The 14,515-nt window shown below is 35.2% G+C and overlaps 1 protein-coding gene across 1 annotated transcript; it reads right to left on the reverse strand.

Annotated features, from left to right (window-relative positions):
• Window positions 1-1,345: 1,345 nt before the first annotated feature.
• Window positions 1,346-10,287, reverse strand: PTGES3 (prostaglandin E synthase 3; the record flags this gene model as incomplete). Its single annotated transcript, XM_007955144.2, has 7 exons — window positions 1,346-1,365; window positions 1,647-1,671; window positions 2,507-2,569; window positions 7,039-7,128; window positions 8,197-8,295; window positions 9,956-10,025; window positions 10,166-10,287. Coding segments are annotated over 7 exons (489 nt in total), but the record flags the coding sequence as incomplete, so codon positions are not given.
• Between the last annotated feature and the right edge of the window lie 4,228 nt (window positions 10,288-14,515).

Here is a 14,515-nt window from a genome sequence, read left to right on the forward strand (position 1 = left end):
ACATAGTAATCACTTGAAGGATCAATCTTGGTATCCTCAGAACTTAAGACTGCCTGGAACATAGGTCTTTAATAAATACCTGACATGAAGAAGTGCTGAATGTGAAGCATTTCTATGCTATAACAAATACAAAAGCCAGAGGGAATAAAAACTGCCCAAAATGCAGAAGGCTCAAAGATGTAGAGGAGGACAACACTTTTAGTTTTATTTCAATCAAATCACAACACTTTCTTTTCCAACTGCTGCAAAGTGCATCTACTATGTACCATTACAGATCCACTTTAGAAAGTTTTCCTATTAACATTATAGCAAGCTTTTCTTTTCAAACAGAGGGAATACTCCCAAATTCTCCCTCAAAAATATAAACTCCATTCCAGTAAATGGCAACAATACATGAAATTACAGTAAACCAGACACTCAAAAGGACAGCCAATTAAGTCTTCCAACAGTTTATTAGAAAGAATGTAGATATTAAAAAAAAATCCCCACTGTCATGAACACAAATTGAGGTTTTCAGCCCTAGTATAAGCTGAATCAAAAAAAAAAAAAAAAACCATAAAAAATAAAAAAAATCCAATAGTGTATTAACATTTTTTCATTCATTTGCCATACTGACAGTGAAAATACAAATTTGGTCTAAATGTATAGACTTTCAAGCAACAACGTAAAAGCCTTTCTTCGTCCTCCATGCTAAGAGATGTAAAAGCTTAAGGGTCAAACAATACCAAAAGTACAGGCTTCAAAAACCATCTAAATTAGGGCATTCACTAGTTTTAGCTAAGATATATTTGGAACACTGACAAGTGATAACTTACATACAATAATGTGAAGTACATTTCTTGAGAAATAAAACTTTAGTGGAACAACCCTGAAGATACACCAGAGGAACAGCAGATTACCAGTTTATGATGTAAGCCAATTTGCTTCAGCCACTTCGAGCCCAAGTTCTAAAATCTAAAATTTAGTTCTTTCCCTAAGCTTAGAGTTTCCTATCATGTCAGTATCTATGTTATGAAGTAAAGGAGACTCAGGTGAAATGTTTTATTAAAACTTATTACAACTGCTGTATCAACTGCTTAAGACCTCAACAGCTTCATGAAAGTCTGGAAAATGTTCATGCATAAGGTTATTGCCTTAGCTGACTTAAAACTGCCCCATACAATGGTACATATCAACCCTTAGTGAAGCCTTTAAAAAAAAAAAAAAAAAAAAGTTTGAAAAATGGGTTAAAGAAGGCAAATAGAGCATCTGCCTTTAGAGCTATCAATTCAGGAATTCTTTCAATTATGAAATCTTGCAGAGAAGTTGTTTTTCTTTCTCAAAATCCCAGTGGTGACAGTTTTTCTTACTCCAGATCTGGCATTTCTGAAAAGAATTTTAAAAAGTTAGTACTAAGGTACAAGGGCATGATCTACCAACTTTCAAATTTTATTGGAAAAGCAGCCAACAATGGAGTTAAATGCAGTTTCCTAATGAATTAACAGATTGTCTTACTGTCTTCAAATCATTCAAATTTCTGCTCTATTTAGAAGCCATAACAAAATAATTATCTGTCCAAAAATTGTTTAAGAAGCTAACCTCTCTATTCTGATGGCTTTTGATTTGAAACACTGCTATGTAAACATACTTTTTATGAAGGTACTTACTTTCATCATCACTGTCTTGTGAGTCCTGCAGAAGAAGGGAGAAAAAAAAGTTACCAAGTTGATCAACATTCCTTTGCTAATTGTACAGTTTAAAGATGAAACACTGTACTTTTGATTAAAGTAGTAAAGGCACGTGGTTATATCAAGCCTAGGGATTTATTTAATCATAAGAGTGTAGTTTACTTAGGGTGAACAGATGTAGATATGAGGATCTATCTTCCTGTAAAAGTTGGTGTGTACCTTTTGGTGAGAAATTAACCTACCCTCTGAATCCCTATATCAACCAGACTGAATCCCAACACAAAATGGGTCCCCCTCTATTCCCTCTTTGCATTCAACACAAGAGGAAAAATGGCTGAATATAAAGATCACTGAAATGGTAGTCAGAAGACATTGACCTCTAATCTTAGCTACCAGATTAGTCTAAGTAAACCTTTTACAAACTGTATTAAACAACTTCCTGAAAGTGGTCTAGTATTCCTCCTCTTAAAAACTCACAATGTTCTTCTGTTTATGATAATCTCTGATTAGTCCTGCTGTAAATCTTATTTTTTATTCTTAGACTAAATGACAAAGTCAAAATAATAGCTAAACTAGCTCTTAATGGAATAGATATTTGATATCTCTTTGTAGTTGATTCATTTGAAATCTGGTCTTTTAAAAATGGTCCATGGAACTCAAGTTCCTTAGTAAATACCTATCCCTCAAAAATGGGCATATTAAAAAAGATGCTTTTCCCTATTAAATTTTTTAGGAAAAACAATAAAAAGTGTCCCTGAAAAAAGTATTTATAAAAACAACCTGTAAATACATTGTTTCTTACTGTTAAAGTAAACAGAGAAAAGAATAGATAGACTTACATCATCTGCTCCATCTACTTCTGGTAAATCTACATCCTCATCACCACCCATGTTGTTCATCATCTATTTAAAGTGTAAAAATTAGTTTAAAAATGATGTTAAATTAAGCCCTAGTTATTAGGTTGCATGTCCTAGAATAAATTTTAAGTTTATCATAGATTTCCACCAGTGAAAAATACAAAATAAATATAAGCATCTTCCTTTCTGGAAAAGAGTAGATTATAAGTAATTACATAAAATCCTAAAAGCTGCAGTGAGACTATGTTATCACTGAAGAAAATGAAAACTTATTAAAATCCACTTATCAAACATCCATGTATGATGTCGAAATTAAATACCATAATCAAAACAGTGGTTTATCTCTAACCACTAAGGAAAACAATGGGATTCATTTGTAAGTGGAAGTTTGTTTATATCTCAAGGTAGGTGGCACGTGTTTTATGCTATTTTCATTATGGTTTTAAATATTGTAAAGACCCAAATAAATGATTTTAAATGGTATCAATGATTAGTTTGTATGAAAGGTCTGAATATTGAATCAAGAAGTGAGTATCAGTAACTACAAGTTAAAAGAAGTAAGTAAAGCTTACTATACAGAAACAGAAAAATTAATCCTCTACTTTATACAGGATGCCAAGAGGTCCCGAATAGCTAAAACAATGTTGAAAGAGAGTAACAAATTAGGAGGGATCACACTTCCTGATTTTAAAATATACACCTACTTATTCTTCACTGATCAATGACCTCATTACCTGACATTTCACATTTACAATAGTTTAAAAAAAAAAACCCTATTAACTATTTTGCACATTAACAATGTACACCTGACAGTACTGAACACTTAAGAGTAAAGCTGTCTATGACAGTTAAGATTGTGTCAACTTGGCTGGGCCATGATTCTCAGTGGTTTAGAACTATGTAACGATGCAATCACCCTCCATTTCACGTAATGATGATTTTTGCATAACAATTTGGACTTTGGAACCTAGCTGTGTCAATATGTGAAGACTGAATATATATATAGATAGAAAGATAGTTACAGTCTCGTATTGGTGTAACAATAGACACACAGACCTTTAGAGTCCAGAAATAAAACCACACATCTATGATCAACTGATATTTGACAAGGGTGCCAAGTCCATTCCATGGGGAAAGAAGTCTCTTCAATAAATGATACTGGGAAAATCAGATTTTCACATGCAGAAAAATGAAACAGGATCAATACTTCTCACAACAAACAAAAATTTGAAATGGACCAAGATCTAAATGTGCAAACTAAAACCATGTAATTCTTAGAACAAGCAGGGTCCAAAGACAAGATGGACCACAAGGACCTCAGCCTCCATGACCCTGACTGAGACCAGAACTAGATGGTGCCTGGCTACGAAAGCCAACCACTAGGAAAGGCATCGTATCTTGGAGATCCTGGATAGAGTGGGAAGAAAAATTGCGGAACAAGATTCAAAAACACAAAAATGATTAGAATTACTGGTAGAAAGAGACTGGTGGAACCCAAAACTATGGCCCCAGGTTACCCTTCGGGCCTAAAAATAAGACTCACTTCCATGGATTGGCTCTCAGCTTAACAGTAGAAAGACCTACATACAGAACACCTACCCCAAGTACCCCAGGTCAATGCAAGTGCCTACTCTAGGTAGATACATCCCTTGGATCAATCATCCATGAGACACCAGAGGGGTAGCACTCACACAGAGGGAAAACTGGACACACAGGAATGCACAGATAAGAAGGGCACAGGGAAGGTGTGGTCATGGGGAGGGGAGGAGAGTTTTATATGGTTGGGGATGGTAACTGGGGCTGTGAAATCAGAAACAAGCAGAGACAATGCCCTGAGGCCTAGATTTCAACATGGATTATCTAATATAGTAACAAAATCACAAACCAGCAAAAGACAAAATCAACAAACAGAAGCTCACAAAAATTAAAAACTTCTCATCGAAAGACTTTATCAAAAAGGGTGCATGGGGGAGAGACTTTCACTCTCAAAAAAATGAAAAGACAAAGCTGTCAACTGGGATATTATCTTCGGAAACCAAATTATCTGACAAGGATCTAATACACAAATACATATACGTATGTATGTATACACACACACACAAAGCTCTGACAATTTTAACAACAAAAAGGCAAATAACCCAATCATAAAACAGGCCAAGGACTTGAATATACATTTCACCAGAGAGGATATTCAAGTGGCCACCAAACATTAAAAAATGTTCAGTATCACTAGCCATCAGAGAAATGCAAACCAAAACCATGATGAGATACCATCTCATTCCCACTAGGTGACTAAGAAAAAAAGAAACAGAAAATAATAAAATGTTGGTGAGAATGTGGGGAAATTGGAACCCTTACCCATTGCTAGCGCAAATGCAAAACAGTACATTCCAGAGAATTCTGATAAAAAAAAAAAGGGAAAATGCAGAAAAGAATTTCAAATTCTCATGGACTCTAGACTTTCCAAAGCCACGGAGGATGGATGAACCCCCCAAACTACTGCCCTAAAATAATCTTTAAACCTTAGATAAAAAATACCCCCTCAAGTCTTAAAACCAAATAATAGTTTAGCTTAACTAGTAAAAAAAAAAAAAAAAGGTCTGCCTTGAGCATTACTATCTATACTGGATCAAAATGACAACAGTTTAGGTGGCAGTGACTTTATGTTAATGAAGGAGGAGTAACTCAGAAAAAGAGGGTGCAAATGGGTGCACAATTCAAAGAATGTAATCACTGTCACTGAAGCATGTTGAACTGGTCTATGTTTTGCTGAGCATATTTTCAACAACCAATAAAACTTATGGGGAAAAAAAAACACAGCAAGTAAATATAATTCTAGAAAAAGGTATACACATTGTGGAAAATCCCCTTGCATATGTAAGTAACCTTGTATACTCATAATAAACTGGGACTAACAAACTTGGAGCATACTTACATAAAATACTATTTCCCACCTTTCTAATCATAAAGCAAGCAACGCATTATTTGAAGATACACTGATAACCAAATGCTAACAATTGCATCAAAAGGAGGAAGAACTTACCTTGTAAGTGAAAAATTTTTGTTTTTAAATTTTTGAAGAACATGAAAAACTAATGTGCTCTGTAAATTTTCACCTAAACCACACAATTTTTTTTAGAAAGATAAATTTATATAACCATGCATTAATAACTTTGCAAAAAAATTAAAAGTCTTTAGAAATATATGCTTATTCCAAGTTTATAGGTGAAAAGAAACTTAAAAAGATACCTAGTCAAATCTCGCAGTAGAAAAATTCTGGGCATGAGCATTGTGCTCTAGAAAGTACTATCTATACGAGATTAAATTGTTTACAGCAACTCAAAAGGTTAGACGACAGGAAGCTTAAGGGGTAGCAGTAAGTTTATGTCAATGGGGAGGAACAATTCAGAAAAGGAAGATAAGAATGGTTGCAGAACTTCAAGAATATAAAATCAGTGTTCCTGAGTTGTAGTTTCCCTACCTCCTCCAAAGGAATTGTTAAATATGCTGTTAAATTTATTTGAGCAGGAAAAACATGCTTAAAGTGTGCCAGGCATTATGCTACTAGATCCAAGAATACAATGGCAAAGGAGCTGAGCATACTCGAAAACTCTTTAGGAGGTAGAAACAATAAACAGAACAGCAGCAACAAAAAGTTAACATTGTACTGGTATCAGGAGTAGAATGAAGCACAATGGTGTTAAGTTCTGACTTGCACAGCTGGATAAAAGGAAGCACCAATAACTGAGGGTAAGGAATAACACAGCTGAGAAGAATCATAGGAATAGAATATTTGCCACCTCCCCAATTGAAATCAAGGTATCTGAACCACGTGAGACATTAAATAAGCAGTTGCAGACAGATAGCTGGAAACTTGGCTCTTTTAATGTTTTCAAAGAAGAAATAAGAATAAAGTCCAGTTAAATAAAACTTCAAATTGCAATGAGACATGGATTTCATGGGTATATTTTCAACTTAACCTAATGCCCTATTTTCTAATCAGCTTTACCATAGTATACTTACATCAATTTTACCTCCCCAAAAAAATTCTTAATTTTTTTCTCTGGCTCTGATAATATATATTTAGGTGATATGCTTGCCTATTTTCTCTGTGTCCAAACTAAAAATATTCCTGGCATATCTCTCAGGGTAACTCATTATACTGAATATAATTTTAATGCTTAAAGGTTTATATTCACATTACATGGACCCAAAATGTAAGCTAGTTAACGCATCTGTGCACCAAAAGAGCAATTCATACCAATGCTGAGATAAAAACCAGCTGCTTTAGACAGTATGGTTTATTTTTCACCTTTACACATAAACTTTATAACCTAACTCTAATTTGAAAAAGAAAAACATTAAAGAGTATTAAACTTCAGGCTATTAAAATTTTTCTTTGGTGTTACTGGAACAGTCTGTAATAATGCATTTCTTAAAGACTGGCGGATGGTTATAACCAAATTAAGCCAACTATATTTTGGGAGGGGAAGAATGTATTTAAAAGAACATACCTCAGAGAAACGGTCAAAATTAGACATGTCTTCATCTGAATCATCTTCCCAGTCTTTCCAATTATTGAAGTCCACACTAAGCCAATTCAGCTATTGACCAATACAAACACCACCTTATAATTAGCTTAACTTGAACTCACTGGCACATGCTTTAAGACTACATTTTTCAAACTGCAGTTTCACATCCATTAGTGGGACATGGTTGGAAGGAAGGTCGGGCAATCTACTTCCGTAGTGATACTGCCTCAGAAACCCAAGGAGGGGTCGCTATGAGTCGGGTCCGACTTGTTGGCACATAACAACAACAACAGTGGGACATGGCATCAGCACAAAAGATTAGACCAAAATAAAAAAATGAAAGTGAAATAAATGTTGTTGTTGTTGTTATGTGCCGTCGAGTTGGACCCGACTCATAGCAACCCCTCCTTGGGTTTCCGAAGCAGTATCACTACGGAAGTAGATTGCCCCCCCATCTTCCTTCCGAGGAGTGGCTGGTGGGTTTGAACCGCCAGCCTTCTGGTTAGCAGCCAAGTGCCTTAGCCACTATGCTACCAGAGCTCCCGAAATAAATGTAGTAAAGGTAAATACAGTTTCATGATACACCTCCCACAAATGTTATGTATCTATTTGTGTATAACTGGATTACAATGCATTTTTTTTAACCATGGGTCACTGCCAAAATCTGACAGCCACACATTAGGAAGCAAATATGTCCCCAAATTACACATCACAAAAACTGGTAAACAGGTATCATTTATATAGTTCCTTGATAAAAGACATTTCAGTAAACTTCATTGAAGAAATCTACTCTCTTAAAATTCACAGATAGGATCTAGTCTCAAATACATGAGAAAAACAGGCTTGTGCCATAAATTTTCAGTGGCACCAAGATACACTTCCACATGATACTGAATAATTTATAAAGGATGCTAAACGAAGTGCGCCTCTTGAATGTAGGAGATTCTGCATCAACTAGTAACTGATTTTATTCTGATCATACTTGGTATTAAGTTAAAACTACAAAATCTTAGAGAAAAATATAGAACACAACAATTCAATAGCACTTAGCTATGAAACAAAAACACAACAATCCTTATGACAAACAAGTGTACCTTTCATTGCTTAAAGATATTAAACTTTCAAACAAAAGAAATCTACCTTTGCTCTTTCTTTTGTTAACCTTGGCCATGACTGGCCAGATTCTCCTTTTCGTAAACAACATAAGATTGATCTGTCCGTTCTTTTATGCTTGGAATCCTAAAAACAAAAGCAAAAATACCATCATACCATTTCTCTCTCCAGTATCACCTGAAAGGACAGAAAGTAGCTTATCATTCTCCACTTCTCCTTTCTCATTTCTTTCCCCAAACTTTCTCTAGACTCTGAAAGAAACATCCTCTAGACTAAATATTTCACAAACTAGCCAGTTGCAAAAAAAAGATACAAAAACATCCTTTGTTTAGCCAGGTACCCTGACCCGACTCCCCCTCCCCCCAGGAAGAATACATTAAAACCAAAATTAACAACTAAATATGGTACAACTATACCAGTTTATAAAGATTCTATTCTTAGGTAAGCCTCAAGAATACAACTGAGTCTAAACAGGGTGACAGTAAAAAAATAAGAGTATGCAGAATAATAGTTTGAAGAAAGGAAAACAAAGATTGCAAAATACAAATATATCCCAACTTAGCCTCTGTTTTGGTTCTCCAGTGCTACTCTAACAGAAAACACCACAAATGGATGGCTTTAACAAACAGGGATTTATTCTCTTACAGCTTGGAGGCTACAAGTTCAAGTTCAAAGTGCCAGCTCTAGGGGCTGGGTGAAGGCCCCTTGACCTTGGGTTTCAGCTCTGCCTCTTCTTGCTCCTGGCCCACTGGAGCTGGAGGTGTCTCTTTACTCAGGCAGCTGCTGGCTGCTGAGGCTAACAAACCCAAGGTCAGTAAGTAAAATGGCACAGTCCTAAGATTATCAAGCAACAGAGCAGGCCACTAGAATTCAAGTCCAGAAATAGTCCCAAGATCGACAGGCAACATGGCCGGGTTTTTGAATAAAAACTCAGCTACATGCAAGGAGCTCTAGTAGCATAGTGCCTAAGACACCTGACTGCTAACCAGAAGGCTGACAGTTCAAACCCACTAGCCACTCCTAAGAAGGAAGGCTTGGCACTCCTACTTCGGTAGTGATACTGCTGTCAGGGCCAACTTGACAGCACATAACAACAACAACATGCAGGGTTCAAGCATGCCAAAAAGTTAAGAGACCTTTCTCAAAGCTTCTTCTATAATGAAAGCAGACCACATCCCTAAAGAAGCTACTCAGCTCCTCACAGCAGATTCCACCATGGAACTAATTACCAGTCTCATTATGAGAAGTAAGTATATCCAGTTGCCCAGTCACTCAAAACGAGGCCCACCCAAGTTGACACACAACCTTAACTACCACAGCTTCTCAACTACTTTAAAAAAAAAAAAAAAAAAAGAATTATTTTTACTAAAGTACTCAAAGTCAGTCCTTTTCCTCACAGTCTGTACCAGGATTAAAGCATCAAGACTACTTAATTTAACTGAACTCACTCCTGTAGCTTCTGGCCAAACAAAAGACAGGCACATGACCTGAACATTAACATTAGGGAGATACCCTCCTTGGAGAGATCAATCATAGGATAATAGAAGGACTGTGTATGCACAGGGAGACTGCTGGGTTGTGGGCAAGAGTGCATGGGAGGAAGGACACAGGGAAGAGGTAGCTGGGGAGGAAGTGGGAAGAGAGCTGTTGCATGGTTGGAAATTACAGTTAATGTGGTAAGACAAAATGTATGTGAAGTGCTCTGTATGGAAGATGAATTTGCTCTGTGAATTTTCACCCAAATCACAATACAAATTTAAAAAACAAACAAAAAAAGACTACTTACATTTGGATCAATACAGTGAAAAAGATCAATTTCATTTAAATGTTTAAAATTATCACTTCCTCCAAGACAACTGTAAGAAAGAAAAAGAAAATAAGCCTCTTTTAAAGAGATGGAGATTAGTATTACTTCCAGTGAAAAAACAAAACAAGACAAAGTTATACCGGTGTTTGAAATAAGTTTTGTACCTAATGCTATAAAATGATAATTTACCTGAATGTAAGTTTGGATTTCTCAAAATTTACATTAACATCTTTACTGTCTTCAACACAAAATTCAATAAAGACATAGTCCCTTCGATCGTACCACTTTGCAGAAGCAGGCTGCCTACAAAGAGATAGTTAGACAAAGTCAGCTAGAAGACATTTACTGAATATTTACATAACCTCCTAAGTTTAGCATATAGTAATACATTACCTTACTCCATCACAGCACTGACTATTTTGAGGCAATTTACTATTATTTCAAACTGAAACCACATTATTCTTACCCTAACAGCTACATTTCAAGTTACAATATAGGGCTGTAACAAAGTCTAGTTTTAGAATGATAATTAATTTCATAATAGGAAGAGATTAACTATTTACCTAGCACACGGCAAATTTATGTGCTACTTCTTTAGAGCTCTTAAAATTCAACCTTATTTAATAAACGAGAACTTTATTACTGTCAAATGAACCTAGCAACTGTAGGGGAATAAAAAAATATGAGAAATCAATCTTTGTCTAAAAAAAAAAGTTCTCATCTGCAGCTTCTTTCTGATTATATGAAACACTTTCCTGGGGGGCAAACAAATCTTCCCAATATACTTTTATGATTCTATGTAACATTAGAGTACCCTGTTGTTGTTAGGTGCCATCAAGTCAGTTTTGACTCATATGACAACAGAACACTCCTACAGGGTTTTCTAGTAGGCTGTCATCTTTACAGGAAGCCTTCGTGGAACAATGGTTAAGCGAGCGTGGCTGCTGATATGCAGGTTCACATTTCAAATCCACCACCCACTCAAATGGGAGAAAAGACCTGGCAATCTGCCCTCATAAATATTAAAGGCTAGGAAACCCACGAGGCAGCTGTCCCGGCATGCAGGGTCATTCTGAGTTGGAATCAATTCGACAACAATCTTTACGGGAGCAGATCATCATATCTTTTCTCCTAGGGAGCCTGAGTGGATTTGAACTACCAGTCTTCTGGTTAGCAGCTGAGTGCTTTAAACATTACACCACTAGAGCTCCTATTAGAGCCCTACCAATGTATAACACAAACCACCCAAAATTCTTGGTCATGAGAAGATGCTAGAACACCAATTCATTACATATTAGCCATTAAAGAGGAAGCATTAGGCATCTTCTTTTCCTTCCCTGTATGAAACTTTATTCACAATAAATGCATAGTACCACTTCATGAGGAAAAGTTCTTTACAGAAGTATTTCGGCCAACTAATGTGAAAGAAATCTAGAAAATCACCATTTGATGAATCCTTTTAACAATTAGATGAAGTTGGCGAGGAACTTAAGATCCATCTTAGCATCACTAAAAATAGGACAAACCAGACATACAACACCTGAAAGGATACACTATGAAATAGTCCACAGCAATACCTATGATATATTCTCGTTTTAAGTTTAACTTCAACCCAATCAATCCTTTAAAGCTTACTTCCAGGAAACGTAAGGAACGGGAATAAATTAAATGATACCATAGGAAACAAGTAACAAATCTAGAACAAGGTTTCATTATGAATAGCATGAAGGAAAAAAGGGGGGAAACTGCTCCACATTAAGAGAGACCTAAGAGATTCAGCCAACAAGTACAATTTTTGTGAATGTGGTTCTTCATCCTGATTCAAATAAATTAAAGATTACTGAAACAACTGTAATATAAACAGTTTATACAGGAATGTTAGTTTTGTTAGATATAGATGGTATTGTTTTTACAATGTTCATTCAAGATGAAAAAGGAAGACTATGAGATATGCTTTGAAATACTTTGGGGAAAAAAGAGCTAAATAATATGGCAAAAGCCTGTTAAGTATTCAATCTGGATGATAGACATGTAAGAATTTATTACTGCTTTATGGATATCTGAAAAAAACTTGTAATGATATTTTTTAATGACATTAAATTATTTGATATGGTATTGTCTCTTTCTTTGGAATAACCCAGACTAGGAAATTCTGTTGTTTAAGAAATAAAGAAAGAAAATCTTCCATTCTTTTAAGACACAGGAAAATGATACCAACAATAGCTAACATCTGGCTATTAACTGGCCAATTAATATTTATTCTAAAATTTTGGAAACTGTTGCTTTGCTAACAGTACCTACTTTTGCCACTGGTATCCTGAGTGCAAGTTCTTTATTTTTAAAGAATTATGTCTGGAATTACATGTCAGAACATTCTAGTAGGATGAAAGGAAGTATAGAGGAAGTAAGACTGACCCTGTGCTGATAACGTTTAAAACTGCATAGTAGGTACACCATGATTCATTATAGTACTATTAAATCTTTCATGTTTGAAAACAACTACATAATAAAGATAACCTGGTTAACGAAAGAGAGGATTCTCTTCCCAATGTTTCACAAACGGCTATCTCGATAAACTTTGGTGAATAAAATGTTTTTGTAGCCACGTTTAACAATATAATCTGAAGATACTTAAAAGTGCCACCACCTTGTAAAAGCTAAGTTGTATATTGAGAGCATATACAGTAATAACTTTCTGTAGAAATAACTTTCTGATTTGTAACTTCAGTTAAATCAGTACCATATATTGCACACATAGCAGTGGAAGAAAAGCACACCAATGGTAACCTGGTTATTGAAACAACTATATAAAAAATGGTAAGTGCTCAATGACTGGCCAAAAAGTTGTCAGAAGATAGCTCTGGTGATCTGCTTCTAAAAGGTCATAGCCTTGAAAATGCTGTGAAGCCGTTCTTTCTATACACTTGGGGTGCCATGAGTTGGAATCAACATATAGAAATTAAATATAGTAGACAGCTCTTTACTTTCTGTTCATACTAAGGATGCTGAAATCAGGCATAATCTTTTTTCTTTCCTCAAATTCACATGAAACAATCTAGGTTTTTATCATTTTCCAAATAAAACAAATTTAAATAATCAAAACCAAGGGTCAGCCCAGGAGCTAAGAATGGCTTCTATATTTTTATACTAGCTGACCCTTTACAGAAATTGCTTGTTGATCCTGATATAAACCATCAAAATTCTGAAGAGAAATGGAAAAAAAAAAGAATCCTATTTAAACCAAACAAGTAAGAAATATGTATTTGAAAGGGGAACTGAATGTTTATGAATCCCCTTTTCTCTTCTGTGAGCTTCACATCACTTCTTTTTCTTCTATTAACCCAAGAGGTGCTGGTTTAACTTCAGCTCCTAAACTAGTCATACTGGATTTATTTCTAGTTTTTATACTGACATTCATTGTAATAGTAACATACTCATAAAATGCGAAAACTTTTTCACCTCTGCATACATTGTATAAATTATCCACTGCTCTGGGGAGGGGGAACTCGAACCCACAGTGCGGCGACGTCTGTGTGCTGTTCTGACAAGCACTCAAAGCTCAACATTAAGAGCTCTATGCCAATTCAAGCAATTAAATTTTGTGTAACTTAAAATTTTCTTCTACAGTTCTGACTAAATAAACTTACTTTAGTTAGTCTTAAAAGGGCAGAATGAAAACCATATTTGTTGCCAAATACCAAAATTTAATATGCTAGAAGTGGTAGGTTTCAATTCTAATTTGTAGACAATTACAAGCATTACTCATTAAAAAAACAAAACAAACAAACAAACAAAGCATAAGCAAAGCCAAATAGAAAAAATGGCTAAAGAAAATTTCCCTGTTACTGCAGTTCTTTTGATACTTTACTACATGCAATTCTTACAGAATTATAAAAGACAATTAAAACCTTAAGCCTTTTTCAGGGGGTAAAAAGATTTAACAAGTAGAGGAATGCTGACAAAAGAATAAGTAACAGATAAATCCAAGGAATACTAGATATAATAGAATTTTACAGCATATAACTCTTCTCTAATATCCAACATTTTAGTCAAAGCTCCAAAATCTTCATTTCCTTTTTCTCTTGAATTTCCAACCTCCAGAAGTTTTTACAAGCAGTTACTCCAGACCATTATGCATGTAGCAAGCCTGAAAATTCCTGAGGTCTGTGCATTAGACTTTAGTGAAATAAAATGAAATTTTCCAAATACAATGAGAGGCCTACAAGTCTTAGTTAATACCGTATTTCAAATTTGGGGAGGGTGGAACAGCATATATAAATACACACACACAATTTCTCAAAGAATCACACAGAATTCCACATCATTATGGTTTATTTCCCCTAGCAATCTATCTTTGTCTCATGGCAGTCTCTAATCATATATACACATTTTTAAAATTATTTTTACTGTGATTTGGACAAAAGTTTACAGAGCAAATTCATTTTCCACACTGCAGTTCAAACACATTTTGTCTCATGACATTGACTGCAATTTGCCAGTGTAACAGCTTTCTTCCCACTTCCTCCCCAGTTACCTCTT

The sequence above is a fragment of the Orycteropus afer genome, unplaced genomic scaffold, assembly GCF_000298275.1.
Source record: "Orycteropus afer afer isolate SDZICR_OR568_19922 unplaced genomic scaffold, OryAfe1.0 scaffold00490, whole genome shotgun sequence".
Classification (NCBI taxonomy): Eukaryota; Metazoa; Chordata; class Mammalia; order Tubulidentata; family Orycteropodidae; genus Orycteropus; species Orycteropus afer.